Source organism: Mauremys mutica, chromosome 9 (genome assembly GCF_020497125.1).
Source record: "Mauremys mutica isolate MM-2020 ecotype Southern chromosome 9, ASM2049712v1, whole genome shotgun sequence".
Lineage (NCBI taxonomy): Eukaryota > Metazoa > Chordata > Testudines > Geoemydidae > Mauremys > Mauremys mutica.
Genome location: NC_059080.1, coordinates 81,717,815 through 81,733,531, shown reverse-complemented (window position 1 = coordinate 81,733,531; position 15,717 = coordinate 81,717,815). Strand labels below are relative to the sequence as shown.

Here is a 15,717-nt window from a genome sequence, read left to right as displayed (position 1 = left end):
TGACAGTAGATGAGAAGGAAAATCTTTGTGTGGGGTAATATTATAACTTCTAAAAACATGTTGTGTTTCAATAAGCTTCTTACATGCTACATTTTCATATTTAAGAATCAGTATAGAAGTAGCTGGGTGTTTGAAAAAATGCCTGCTATGGGTAGCTTGGCAATTTTCAGGAATATTTTGTGCCAAAAAGGGTAATGTACTAAACAGTATTAATGAATTATGCTGTACTACTGAGTGTGATATGCCACAAGTTCCCTCAACTGACTCTTATATTAGTGTGAATAGTTACATTTTAATACAAAATCTAAAACCTGTAATACTAGTAACCCCATTGGAAATAGGTTAAAGCTCTAAACTACCAAAGCATGTACTTAAACATGTGCATAACTACACACATGAGAGTGGTCCCAGTGACTTAAACGGGATTATGCACAGGGGCGGCTCCAGGCACCAGCACGCTAAGCACGTGCCTGGGGCGGAAAGCCACGGGGGGCGCTCTGCTGGTCGCCGTGAGAACGGCAGGCAGGTTGCCTTCGGCGGACCTCCCGCAGGCATGCTGCCGAATTCGCGGGACCGGGGACCTCCCGCAGGCGAGCCACCGAAGGCAGCCTGCCTGCCGTGTTTGGGGCGGCAAAATACCTAGAGCCGCCCCTGATTGTGCATATGCTTACATGCTTTGCTGGATCAAGGCCTAAATGCATAGTCCTGGCAGTAAAATGCGCCAATGGACAAAGCTATAGGAAGGCACTCTGCTCTTCCTTCTGTTGCAGTGAAGCTTGGGGAGTTTAGAAAGGTTGTGTCTTTTCCTAAAGTCAGTCACTAAGGACGATATTCCCCTGGGCGCAAAGGACTATGATTTCAGAGGAGCTGCACATGAAGCCCACTGGGTGAGCAGTTATACAGGGGTATCTGCACAGCCCTGCTCATCCCCCAAAAAGGTTTCTGAACTGTCTCTGCTTAAACTGGCACAAGAAGGTCACTTGAGCATGTCAAGAATAGCATGTCAGGAATGGCATGTTTGCATATATATGGAGCCAGTGGCTCCATCCACTAGCAAGGAGGGCTGTCTGTTATTCCACCCTATGGATAGCAGCTGTGAGGAAAGTAGCACAGCAGTCACACACACACACATACCCCGCACTCAGGCCTTATGAAGACAGAGTGGATGTCAGCTATCTTTCTCATGGAGGAAAACTGATGCTCTGGGACTGATTCTCCACTGCCTTGCACCCTGTAAAGTCATCTACACTTGTGCAAAGTGCATATCAAATGCTACCATCATTGTAAATGAGCTGAGAAGTCTGATTTGATTGTACTTTACACTCAGTCAGCACAGACATAACCAACCAAGGTGCAGCGCCATGGAGAATTAGACCCTCTAAGACCTACCTTATTAAAAATGTCTTTGTTTGAATATTGCTTAATCTTGGGGAGAGAGTTCATATAGATGGGATTTAAATTGTGCAAAATCGTCCCTCGTTTTGCCAACCTTTACTCAATTATATCATTAGCATCAATGGGCATTGCATGCACAGAATGATTGCTGGATGGGTCCACTGACTGAATAATAAATCTCAGGGCCAGATTCCCCATTACATTATGGCTCCTTTGTGATACTCCAGTGTGAAGGTTATAGATGGGGAGGATCAGGATGTAGAATGAGCATGTTTGATCTGGCTATTCCCAGCTGCTGAAATGGCCTCTTAGGGTGATACGCAACTGGGCATAAGTTAAAGCACCATCAGAGTTGCTCTTATTTACACTGGGGGCCTGGCTGTCCCCGCCAGCCATTCTATCAATGGGTGAAATGCAAAGAGGGTGGAAAGTCACAGTTATGGCCTGCATTTTTGCACTGAGCTTAGCACAGCCAGGACAGAGAATTCAACCTTCAACAAAGCCTCCAAGTCAACATTTTGCAAAAATGGAAACAAGCATCTAAAGCAGGGCCGGCTTTAGGAAATGTGGGGCCCAATTCGAACAGTTTTGACGGGGCTCCGGCAGGGATGACTATATTAAAAAAAAAAATGTAAAAAAACACATGGGGAATGTACTCACCGGGCGGTGCTCCGAGTCTTCGGTGGCACTGAAGGACCTGCCGCCAAAGTGCCGCTGAAGACCCAGAGCAAGCGAAGGACCCACTGCCGAAGTGCTGCTGAAGACCCGGAGCACTGCCGGGTGAGTAAAAATTAAAAAGGCGCCTCTAGCCAGGGAGAGAGTCTCACTGGGCGCGGGGCCCAATTCGGGGGAATTGGTGGAATTGGCCTAAAGCCGGCCCTGATCTAAAGGGCTGTGTCTGTGCTGCCACCCCAGTTAAACCTAGCATAAATATGATCAGAATCACACTATAATATATTATGCGGTGCATACAGCCTTCTGTATTAAGAACGTCACACTGAGGGTGCTTTCAAGTTGCATGTCACCACCATGGTTTGTTTATGGATAACTAATATGAATGTGGTTGAGAAAAATATACAAAGCCAATACTGGTTTAAATAGAAAAACATGAGTGAGCAATGAGAGTCTGTGAAAAATAAAAACACCCTCTCTATTTTGATTGTACATAACCTTGCAACCAGCCAATCAAGCTGTGACCTTTGGGGAGAGTCTGTCTGTTCCGGTGAGACAATCTAATCTCTATTCCAAGTGTTGATTTGATGTTTTTACACCTATGAATGTATAGATGTTTCTGCAAACTTCCCCACGTCATTTATCAACCTTTAAATGCTAAACCACCCCCAAAACTAAAACTTTCCATTATTTTTTCTATGAAAATATTTGTATTTGCACTAATGTCAGTGATGTCTAGAGGTTAGAGCAAGGGACTGCCTCTGCCACTGTCTGACAGCAAGTCACGCTGTAAAATGATGGTACAATAATTCCCTATCTCACTTGGGTGTTGTGACTCTTAATTAGTGAATATTTGCAAAGTGTTTTGAGATGCTGGGTTGGAAGGTGATATTTACGAGCAATGTGTTATTATGAAGATGATTATTTTATATACACATGATGAGAAGTGACATTTATAGAGCCCAAAGTCCTTTAAACTGATGACAGACTCAGAATGCCAAATTGTTTATTGAACCCTGAACAAAAATACTGCTCTTATTGTAACTTTTAGGATGACTGTATTAAGTACTGCTGTATAATAAACATGTGGCATGCATATTGGTATTGTAAATATATTTAACTCTTTTGTGGCTTTCAGTCAATCTGTTCAGTGACAGAGGGGGTTGCTCTAGCCAATTCTCTAGCCAATGACTAATGGCTCAGCTTTTGTTTTTGAAGGGAAAAGTCCTGAATTCATTATTTTGGGCATAACCCCTTTTGAAATCAGTTTTTGCCTGAGCAAGGCCTGGGTGAGAGTTGCATAAACTTGGACCAAAAGTGAAGTCTCACTTGGTTGCTACCTAACATGGGATGCTCTTTCAACCAACTCTTTTAAATAAGAATGAGTTGTGAACAGTTGTAATATATCTGTCTGTTTTAATAAGCAAGACTGTGAGTGTAAAATACAAGCTTCAGAGCATTCTTTAACAAGAAGGAAGTGATACACACTAAAGGCCTAACTCTGCTCTGTGGAGTCAGCGATAAATGGCTATATAAGGTGCACAACAGTGGAGATTTATATGTGCAGTGGGTGAAATATAATCCTGTGCACAGGATCAGTACAGGGCCTATGCACCACTTATTGTGGCTTATATTCAATGTAAGTGGTATATTGCCTGTGTGCTGGCCCTCAGCAGCGCTGAATTTCACCCATTTTGAGTTTTACAGACAACTAATGATACCAACTAAATGAATATCTACTCTTATCTGGATAAAAAATGTTGAAATGTGAGAAAGTGAAAAATATCATTTAAAAACTGAAGACATAATTGGTATATTTCAGATAAGAAAATAGTGGTTTCCTATAGCCAGAAGTATTGCATGTTTAAGTGTAAAGTAATATCAGGTAGTTAAATCTCTTTTAAGTAGTTGATGTTAATATTGTGTATATTTGTTTCTAGATACTGTTAGAAGTTGTGTAGCAAAGCTGTTCTTCAGCTGCCCCCTGAAGGGTCATTACTGCCTATACAGTAAATCCAGTTTTACTCTCATCAGCCGACAGCCTCAGCTATGGATCCATATCATGTTTCTCTTTCAGCAGGTGTGTGCAATACATATAAATAGTGGCACCTCAATAAACTGTACATGAAAAAACAATGTTTTAACGGTAACTCATTTAGATATGTTTATCATCTCCATCACTGTTACTGTACATGTGTATGTCCTTTGAATTCCCCCTTCTGATTTCTTAGAAGTGGACAGCATTACTTATAAGCTCTCTACGGTCCAGTGCTTTGCAGTAGACTGGCATAATGTTGTGTGACAGAGTATGTACTTTCTGTTAAATATAACAAATTTAAGATGCCCACATGAAATTAAGAAAATCGGAAGTACAAACAACATTGGACCAAAACCTGTCATCCTTATTCAGGCAAAACTCCCAATAAAGTCAAGACCCGATTCTGCTTCCGTGGAAATGAATAGTCAAACTTCAGCTGAGTTCTGTGGAAGTAGAGTCAGGTCTATAGACTTCAGTAGGCCTAGGAGATGCTCAGCACCCCTTAATCAAAACTCCCAGAGGGCAAAATCCTGAGTAAGGGCATCAGGATTTGATCAGTGTTGTTCACCTATTGATTAAGATGATTCTTTTGATCGTTATATTAAATATACTTCCAAATAAAGACCATTAATTGATCATGCTTATCTGGAACATATATATACACAGAAAGAGAGAGAGAGCGCGCATTATTTTGAATAATATAAAGTTATGAAAGAAAAACAAACATGCTTTCCCCGTTCAAGATGAATCATGATGTTTTTCTTGTATTTGTAATAAAACAAATCAGCTTCTCATAAACTATTTATAGTAGTCAAAGATGCAGCATGCCCAATGTTATTGTAATCTTAGTAATTAGAGATGGAAAAGACCTATTGGATCATTGGGTCAAATCTCTCCGCAAGTGCAAAGCATAGTGAGATAGAGGATAGATCAGGTATTAAACTAACGCTACCCTTGACCTTGGCTAAATGTTTACCACGGGAATATTCAAACACATATGGTACTGTAAATTGTATTCCTAATGGACATTTGGTTGATTTAACAGATCAAGATACTTCTACATGTTGTATGATGTCCTAGAAATAAGTACCCAAAAGATCAGAGAAATGCAAATGAGAAGTAAGAACCATTTTGATTTAACTCTTTCATTTCAAGTAGACATACCAGTGAGCAGATTACTGTACCACCAGTGAGCTGAGCCCTCCCTGCTAGCTCCAGTTTAAATTCAGTACTGCCAGCAGCTGGTTCTGGAGCTGAGCATATTCATCTTGAACCTGACTCTGAGAAATGATCTGTGCAGTGGCAGCCAGCAGGTCACTGGGGCCTAATGGGGTAAACCCACCAATGTCACAGCTGTGTAGTTTAGCAGGGTATGGCAAAGTACAATACTACCCACTGCCACTAGGATTTGGAGCTGCTTCTGCCCCTAAATGGGTAGAGCTGGGTGCCACTGAGGAATTACCACCCTGCAGGACATAGACCACAGGTCGCTGAGGGAGGAGACACAGAGCAGGGAACACAGGTTTCTTCAGTTTTGCACAGCAGAGTGCATGACCGTTTGCACATGCTTCCTTCAGCACATGGGTTCAAATAGCAGGGTGGAAGCTACAGAGTGGGGATAGAGGCTTTGTTATGCAAAGCTATTTCAAATCACAATCACATGCCCTCTGCTGCCTCTGTTCCTGCTTTTCCACACCTAGAGGATGCTGGGGGGAGGGTGTGAATAGGTGAGTGTTCTGATTTGGTGGGGATGTGGGCCAGGTGATGATGGTTGTTGGGTAGGAGGGGGAAGAATTCTGAACCTGGGGATGGGTTCTGAGCTTATCGTGGAGATGTTTGTTTATATTTTGAGCTTTTGGGTGTCAGATGGGAGAAGGTTCAGGGCTGAGCATGTTTAAAGTCAAGCACATGCCTAGGTGCTTGGCTGGATTGGGGCTTAAGTACAGGGGCGGCTCTATAAATTAGGCTGCCCCAAGCAGCGCGGCGCGCTGCGCCGCCCTTCCCCGGTCCCGCGGCGGGTGCCGTGGTCCCGCGGCTCTGCTTGAGCTGCCGCAGTCATGCCTGCGGGAGCTCAACCGGAGCCGCGGGACCACGGCACCCGCCGCAGGCATGACTGCGGCAGGTCCGCTCATCCCAGGCTCCGGTGGACCTCCCGCAGGCATGCCTGCGGAAGGTCCGCCGAAGCCAAATGCCGCCCCCCCGGGAAAGGGCCGCCCCACGCGCCTGCTTGGCGCGCTGGGGTCTAGAGCCGGCCCTGCTTAAGTACTCACCCTGCAAAGATCTGGGAGCAACTAAGACACTGAGCAAGAGGCAATCTGTTGTCTGCCCCAGCTGGACTATGTAGAGCCCAGGAGGAGAAAAGAAGAAATGTGATCTGCTGGCTTTAAGGGTCTGGTTCTTTCTTGGAAGTAGGGAAGGGAAAGGGAGAGACACTAGCATTGAGGGGCAGAGAGAGAATTCAGGGAAAGAGGGAAGGTAAAAGGGGAGAAGAGGAAGGAGGACAGAAAGAGAAATAGGAAAGAGAAGACCAAACAAGCTTAAAAATAAATGAGGGTAAACAAGAAGTTGAAGAAAGAGACTGAATTTGAAAAGAGAAGTCTTTTAAGGAAAAAGAAAAGGTGAAAGAGTGGCCTCAGGGAGAAATAACCTGAATACAATGGGGCACGATAGAAAAACGAGAGCACGGGAAATAGCTGATGAAAAAGATCAGAAAAGATGTATTGAAATACATGAGAATGAGCAGAGAAGGAAGAGCAGAAACAAGGGAGACACATACTAGAGGAGTAAACAGTCTATTTCTTTATTAACATATATAGTCTGATGCCAAAAACACACCATCTTGCTGGATATTAACAAAATGACTTCAGTCCTCTCTCTTTCTCTCTGTTGTATATTTTGAATCAATTGTAGTGATGATTTAATCTTTGATTCCACCTTTATTTCCTCGTGCTTAACATTTTCCTCATATATTTTTTCTTTTTTAAAACTTCTTGCTTTAACCCTTTCACCAAGATGACATTGCACTTTGGCCTGACCCTTTCAGTCTTTTATTGAGCTAAGACAATAAGCTTTGCAATATTTCTCCTCTCAACAGATTTCCCATCCCTCTTCCCCCACCCCTTCTGTCTGCATTCTGTTCCTCGTCTCTCTCTTTGGGCTGGTCTACACTAAGGGGGGGTCGAACTAAGGTACGCGACTTCAACTACGCGAATAGCGGAGCTGAAGTCGAAGTACCTTAGTTCGGGCTACTCACCCGTCCAGACGCCGCGGGATCGAAGTCCGCGGCTCCAAGGTCGACTCCACCACCGCCGTTCGCGGTGGTGGAGTTCCGGAGTCGACCGGAGCGCGTGGGGAGTTCGAACTATCGCGTCTTGATTAGACGCGATAGTTCAAACTCCGAGAAGTCAAACTCTTCGCGTCGACCCACGCGGTAAGTATAGACCTACCCTTTCTCTCGCCTCTTTTTTTTTTTATACCTCCTCATCCCACTTTGGAGCCTCACCTCATTTAGAACTCCTGGCCCATGACCTTTCCAGTTACACTTTGGCTTTAATGTGTTTTTCACTTTCCTATCTTGGGTAATTGCATTTGTTAAATTAAAAATGCTGTTGCCAAGCTGACACCCTTAAATTCTGGCTCATCTTAGTCATAGCAGCTCATATACGGATGCTGTTCCTTATCTGTTTATTCTCTCCACATTTTTGATGATTAATCTTCTATGACAGGCAAACTTTTTGGCCTGAATGCCACATCAAGGAATAGAAATTGTATGGCGGGCCAAGAATGTTCACAAAATTGGGGTTGGGCTGTGGGAGGGAGTGCGGGCTCTGGGGTAGGGCTGGGGATGAGGAGTTTGGGGTGTAGGAGAGTGCCATGGGCTGGGACTGAGGATTTTGGAGGGCAGGAGGGGGATCAGGGCTGGGGCAGGGATGAGGGAAGGAGTGCAGGTTCTGGCTGGGGGTGCGGGCTCTGGGGTGGGGCTGGAGATGAGAGGTTTGGGGTGCAGGAGGGTGCTCCATGTTGGGATCGAGGGGATTGGAGAGAGTGGGGGATCAGGGCTGGGGCAGGGGGTTGGGGTATGGGGAGAGGCTCAGGGGATGCAGGTTCCGAGCAGCACTTACCTCAAGCAGCTCCTGGAAGCAGCGGCATGTCTCTTCTCCAGCTCCTATGCAGAGGCGTGGCCAGGGGCTCTGCACGCTGCCCCATCTGCAGGCACCGCCTTGCAGCTCCCATTGGAGAACATAGAAGCCAGAGCATGGCCATGCTGCAGCTTCTGGGAGCTGTGTGGTGAGGCCCGTGACCCTGTGCCCCAGCTGTAGTTTGCCCACCCCTGTTCTATGGGCTGTTGTGTACTGTGCATGTATTTTTTTTAACTTCTATGCTAGAAACTCACAAGACTACATTCTTCCATCTATGCACAGGAAGTCCCACGTGTAACCCCTTATGTACCCAGAAGAGAATAGATCTCTGAATGTATAGGGCTCATCATGAGTCACCTTTCACACCCATTCTGGGGGGAAAGGGGCATAAAGCACTCCCCTGCGTGGGCCATCTCCATCTGGTCTGTGTGCGTGTGTGAGAGCAGCTGCTGCAGGGGAAGCTGCTCACCCTCCCATGCAGGTGCACAGGTAGTAGACAGGCAGGATTGCAACGATAAGTGGAGTCTTGGCTCTGCCTCTCCAAGGCACTAGCTGGCCAAGCTGAGCCGGGCTAGAAGGGGATGTAAACTCTGCTAGGATTAGAATATTTCCCTCTTGGAGCAAGGGGGCAGCAGGGACTGCATGGTGACTCTGCATTGGAGTTGGAGGTGTAATTCCCAGTATGAGGAGACGTACCTGTGATTGAGCTAGCGTGCTAAAAAGGAGTGGGAGCATGAACAGAAGGAGGGGCTAGCTGCCCTGAGCACAAACCCATCATCTCAGACGGGATCATACTTATGGTGGCTAGCCCCTTCTGCCGCTTGCACTACCAGGGCTACAATCTATTTTTAGCATGCCAGTGCAATCTGAACTAGTACAAGTATGTCTCCTTGGGATGGAAATTACACCTTCCAGCTCTCGTGTAAACACACCTCAGAGTCTCATTCTGTCCCTGGTGTGCTCCTGGGGCAGTGAAATTCCACACTGCCCCTTCCTGGGGGCTTGTCGTAACACCATGATCTAGTCATTTTCCTAGGAATTTATGTTCTTTTTTTACCATCTTTTATGTCTATGACTTTGTTTCTATTCTGAATTACTGGTTAATATCGGGGTTCTTGAAGCTTTATTCTTCTATTGCTTTTAAAGTAGTTGAAGTAAAAATTACTGCTGAACATCCAAAGCCTGATTCTGGTGCCGGTGAGTCCACAGCAATACTCCCATTGGCTTCAGACATGCAGGATCAAGTCAGTAACATTTGGTTTTGTGTCCTTGCAAATACATTGTACACATAGCAGTTTATATGCCCTTTTGTGAAAAAATGATGATTCTTATTATTTTGTATTCTCTGTTCAAACCTATTGTACAGTAACATGAAGTAAATGTATCGTAATTTACACTTTTTCATTTGTTTGAAACTCTAAAAGCTTTTACATACTGTGTATATAACCATTTTTAAATTAAATATCATGCTAAATTCATCCCTGGTGTAACTCCATTGAAGGCAGTGGAATTGCACAAGGCATGAATTTGGCAGAAAATATATTTATAATGTGTTAATAATTAACTACATTAGGTAAATGCTAACTATAAAAAGTCCTTTTTGACCTAGATCCAAGGAATTCCATGAGTTACCTTATTTTTGCGAATAAATGCTGTTTTGCCATTTATTATACTTTGTCGAGTGCAAAGGAATAGTTTTGCTCTCATATCTCCATAACAGATCTTGACTTCTGTCTTCTGCTCTCCCTATAATTGTGAAAGTCTAGGTTAATAATTTTAATATGCTTTGAAATCCTTGGTTGACAGTTGTGGAACTTCAAATTATTATTATTAGATGTATTATTTATTGTTATTTCAAACTGGGTGGATTTTGTGCTCATAGAGGGAGCAGAATATTTGACTTCAGATCAGTTTTGTAGATTTGAGAGGAGACTGTTTTTCCAATTAAGAACAGAAATGAAGGTAGAATAATGGATGGTCTTGGAGGAAGAAAGCATGGTATTTAAGAAGTACTGATATTTTCTGAAAATGCAACACCGTAATGACCAGCTGAAGAGGAACAAATCTAGTTCAATTTTTCAAGTTTGATTTATTTATTTATTAAGTTTTTTCCTACAGCAAATTTTGCATCAGATGATATAGGTCAACTCTACAGCCACATCGCCTCTGGCTTAATTGGTCTCTTCAGGCGTGAAACTATATAATAGGCAGTGTTGGTAGTGCCCCCTGTTTTTAAGGTCGTCTGATACTTCGTATTATAAGACCCTGTTTTCAGTTGCTTGTAACTTTGCCAAATTGTAACTTTTTGGGTTGAAATTTTCCATGCAAAGGTGTCGCTTAAGCAGAAATTGTTTTGGAAAATGTAAGCTAAAATGGTTTAGCCATGTCTAAGAATGTGTCTAGGAGGATATATGTTGTTTTGTCCATATTAAAAAAAAAAATTGGGTGACCTTTTCTTCGCATCTTTGAAACACTCTGGTGCCCCTATACTATACTATACTATACTAGAAATTTGGCAAGGGGTGGCCTTTATGTCAGGGACATGCCTTTTGCCACTCCTGTGAAAATATGCCTGAATTTGGCCAAGTTCTAAGTCTCTGAAAAATCACAGTTCACACATGCCCAGTAGAAATGTCTTAGAATTTTAGCAGCTAAATTGCCTGAAACTTGCATCCACATTGGGCATGCTCCAGCCCAGAGCTGAGCAGGCTTTCCCTGCAATTGCATCTCTAGACTGCAGTGGGTCAGGCTGGGATCAAGCTAGGGTGACCAGTCAGCAAATGTGAAAAATTGGGACAGGGGGTGGGAGGTAATAGGAGCCTAATAAGAAAAAGACCCCAAAATCGGGACTGTCCCTATAAAATCGGAACATCTGGTCCCCCTAGATCAAGCACCAGAACTGAGAGCAGGGAGCCCCTGTCTTTTGGGTGCTCAGTGACCCCCCCTGCTGGGCCCAGGCAGCATGGAGGAGTAAGCTACATGATTCAAATGCTGAAGAGACATGAGTCAGACTTGTGGGGTTGTGTGCAGGGGGGATTACATCGGAACAAGGAGCCTGTGGAAGGGAAAGTGCAGGGCTTGGAGGCTGCTGGGGTTGGGAGGGAAATTGGAACTGGTAGTTGGGGAGGGAGACTGAGACTAGGTGGGCAAGAAGACAGGGATTGGGAGATGGGGCAAACTGAGACTGGCTGGAAGAGGAGATTGAGACTAGCAGGTAAGGACACTGGGCTGGGGAACCATGGGGGAAATGGAGCGGGGGAGACAGGGACTGAGATCGGATGAGGAGATGTGGGAGACTAGGACTGGTAGGGCAAGAAGACTGAGGCAATTAGCCCTGGCAGGAAAACTGGGACTGCAAGCCAGTGGGGACAGAGAATGCAGGTGGAGGGGAGGGGAGGGGAGGGGTGACTGGAAGCCAAGGGGAGGAAGAGAGATAAATAAGACTAGGAGCCAGGAAGGAGGAAATTGGGACTGGGTGACAAGAAGGCTGGAGACAAGGAGTTGGGAGTGTAGGGGGAGAAATGGGCATGACGGGGCTGTGAGATTGGGATGGGGAATCCGGAGGGGAGAAAGGAGACTGAGATAAGAAGTTAATTTTCTCTCTGCACTGTGCTTTCAATGTACGCATCCCAAGTCTTTTACCAAAAGAGAAATAATACTAGTATACAAGAGTGCTGGTTCTGCTACTAATAGCTAGTTCATATATACTACTTTTCAACATTAGATCTCATAGCACTTTACAGAGTTGGTCAGCATCATTAACACCACTTTACTGAGGCACAGGGAGGTGAAGAGACTTGCCCATGGTCACCTATAGATTAGTAGTAGAGCCAGCAATAGAACCCAGGTCTTCTGAGTCCAGTGCTCTCTCCACTGCCAGCACTACTATATACTAGTGTTATGTGTGTGCGCACACAGGGTAGTAGTGATATGTTATATGTATATAGTAGTAGTAGCTTATATGTAAAATGTAATTAATCAAGTGCCTGTGAAATCAGTTATTGTGCAGAGAAATAGTCTCAGAAGAACTAATGAAGTATACAGGAACTATTTAGTTTCACAGATTTATATACTTTGCATTGATACGAATCAATCTTAACTCAATTTTTTTTAAATGTCAGTGTCAGACATTCTGCTCTTGATATAACATGCAACAATTACTTTGTGTAGTTGTATCATTCTGAAATAACAGCAATACGATTTTTTAAGACTCAGATTGAAATTTTCTTTTCAAATATTTTCGCCAGAACTTGTTTCCAGAACCCTTGTCCATACAAAGTAACTCTGTGCAAGTCCTTAAAACCCTGTGGGAGAAGACACAGCTGAAGGGAACACATGGTTTTGAAACTGCGATGATTCAATCTACATTTCCACACCAGAAGGTAAACATTTATTCCTTGGGGTGGGGGGGATGGGGAAGTGATTTTATACCAACCTTTAGAATCGATCTACGTGGATCTTTGCAATAGATTTGATGGCTCCATACTGTGTTTAACTACTGGAAAGCAAACCTCTTACACACAGGTGGGATTTTCAAGAGTGCCTTAGGAACAGAAGTCCCATTCACTTTCCATCTCTCTATTAAGAGGTGATCTGAATTAGGAAAATGTTTGAGAACTCCTGCTTTCATCATTGGTAAATTACAACCTGTTTCCACCCTCTCTTGCTCTGTGTATGTTTGTGTGTTGAAAGGAAGCTTCTTTATGCACTGAATAATTTTTATGTCACTAAATTTCTTTTGCCTACAGTGCTGTATAGCTCTGGTTTCTTCTAGGTATTTTCACTCATTACCTTGCCAAGTCCTCTTCAGCCAGTTTATTCATATGGCAGTTTATGGCTTATTCATGATGTAGGGCCCCCTCTCTTACATAAACCACACCCAGCTTGTAAGGGCGTTGACCAGTGCTCAGCAGGAATTTTATTTCTGAGCTCTGTAGTGGATCCATAAATGTGTCATTTTGTATTGTACTTTGAAATGTCTCCAGGTTTACCTAAGCCCTCACACATGCTTCATGGGAGTTGCTAGTGAAGTGAATGAAAACAGGTGATGGTACATGTAGGTATTTTTTTCCTATTTACTTACATAATTTTAAAGGCTAGAGTCAAAATAGCTGCCATGATGGACTGTTTAGCCGCCCTGTGGAAATTCACACACTTCTGCACAATGCCTTGGATACTATGAAAATGATGATTTTTATACACTCCATCTTACCATCTGTCAGTTTAAAAGTTATTTACTGTTTCAGGAATTGTAGGGAAAACTGTTTCAAAGCTATTAATCAGACTTCATGGAAAAGACTAGTAGAGGATTATAAAACAAAGGCGTATTTGAGCTAAGTGCAGAAATATTCTTCAACATGTACAATTTTTTTTTCATCTCAGCTAAAATTGGATGAACTAAATTGTCAGATGTGGTTTTAAAATATTATTTCTCAGGCTGAGACTAAGTGTGGAAAATGTCTGCCTGAAACTATTATTTTACTACAGTGATGATGGTTGAAAATAGGAGTTATTAATGGAAACATCTTCTGAAATGTAAGGTGATCGTGTTGCATGACATATCCAGATACAGCATATACCAGTACATGCATATCATACACATGCACACAAAGAGTCTTTATATTCAAAATTAGATAAAACTAGATCCAAGCTGTTTCTTCCAAAACCATAAAGCTGTTCTTTGTTTAACTTAGAATAAAGCTTGTGATAGCTCATTTGCCGAGAATGGAGTAACTTGCACAGTACCATGATCTAGGAGATCTGTCAATTGAAGTGGTGCGAAGGTACTTCTGACTGCATATTTAGGAACAAATTGAACCCCAGCATGCAATCTGAAGAACTGGGCTGTGCACTGGGCAGATTCATAGAATCTAGTGGTGTTTACAGTAGAACCACTTCATGGCCAGCTGCAGTAGTCCCCATGGCTGGTGCATCTCCTTTCCATATGGGGACTGGCCACTAGCTCCATATTGTTCCCTCCCCCAAATCCCTGTCCACACTTATATACCAAGAGCCCACAATGCTCAGAGAGTGTCACACCAAGGTTAATGGCAGCCGACCTAGTAGTCAAAGCCAGCGTTCGCAGTCACGAGACAGGATATCTGGAGATCAAGTCAGGAACCAGAGTGAGGCCAGGTCAGGATACCAAGGGGTAAGAAGCAGGAAACACATAGGAGGTCTGGAACAGCAAGGCAAATGCCAAATGTCAGGCTCGCATGGGGTACCAGGAAATCCAGGAGCCAGAGCTGGAGCCAGAGCCCAGTTCTTTAGACAGCTTCCTGTTCCTGGCTTAAATAGGGCCAGTGGGCCAATGAACCACACCAGGGCGCTACCAATCACATCCAGCAAACTGTTACTCTCCAGAGTATTTGTTGCATAATTCTATTACTCTTAGTCCTTTGGGGGTTATTTCATCATTCCTTTTTTGTAAGAGTACTTTCTTGGTTAACTGTGTTCCCAAACTAATGGGACAGTACATCAAGAAACTGTAAAATTAATAGAGAGTCCCATGGCATCTTATAGACTAACAGATGTACTGGAGTATGCTTTTGTGGGTGAATACCCACTTTGTCAGCTGCATGTAATGGAAATTTCCAGAGGCAGGTATAAATATGCAGGCCAGAATCAGTCTGGAGATAACGAGGTTAGTTCAATCAGGGAGGATGAAGCCTTAAAACACTGATCCCAACCAACTAGAAAATGGAACTTTGGAAACTCAACAAGTTGTAGAATAACACACTGATATTAGGATGCTGGATAACAATAGGGTGACCAGATAGCAAGTGTGAAAAATCAGGACAGAGGTGGAGGGTAATAGGAGCCTATATAAGAAAAAGACCAAAAATCGGGACTGTCCCTATAAAATCGGGACATCTGGTCACAGTAGATAACAATCAAGTAGATGCAACACATTAAAGACTTCCTTGAGATTTTAAAACTGAGATTTAAAAAATGTTGTGCAGCATTTGGCTGGTTTCACTTTCTTTGTTTTTGGTTTGCTTACTAATACAGGGCCTGCTATTGCTCCTATCAAAACTCTCATTGATTTCATTGGCAAAATTCCCACTGACTTTTCTGAGAGCAGGATCTGGACCTATTGTTTAGTAGATTTCTTTTTATTTCTTGTGAAATTCAGAGACCAAGAAGACTAGCTAGAGTCCAGTGTAATGCTGTTGGCCCAATACAGTTTTTTCAATGTCTCTCAAACATGACCAGGAGTGGCTATAAGAAATTCAAATGTGTGACTACACACACACACATTCTCCTGAAAGCTTTTGCTTTTTCAGAAAAGTTTGCTTCAATTGGAAAATTTGCCTTATACTGTGTATAGGTCCTACCGTGCAAGACACAACATAATCTCAACCCTCGGTGACTATAGTGGAAGCTGAGAATGCTCAAGCACCTTGTGCAGAAGGACTCCATAACTTTTCTTAAAAGCAATTGTGGGTTAGAACTCTTAACTAACTAAACTCT

At 43.4% G+C, this 15,717-nt stretch overlaps 1 protein-coding gene across 6 annotated transcripts in view; it reads left to right on the top strand.

Annotated features, from left to right (window-relative positions):
* VEPH1 (ventricular zone expressed PH domain containing 1) overlaps nt 1-15,717 on the top strand; it is a 189,783-nt gene that overhangs the window by 134,813 nt on the left and 39,253 nt on the right. For all 6 annotated transcript variants that reach the window (XM_045029716.1, XM_045029712.1, XM_045029713.1 and 3 more), the window contains 2 exons: nt 4,008-4,147; nt 12,492-12,626. In XM_045029716.1, coding sequence (XP_044885651.1) covers nt 4,008-4,147; nt 12,492-12,626 — 275 coding nt within the window. The remainder of the gene's footprint in view (nt 1-4,007; nt 4,148-12,491; nt 12,627-15,717) is intronic.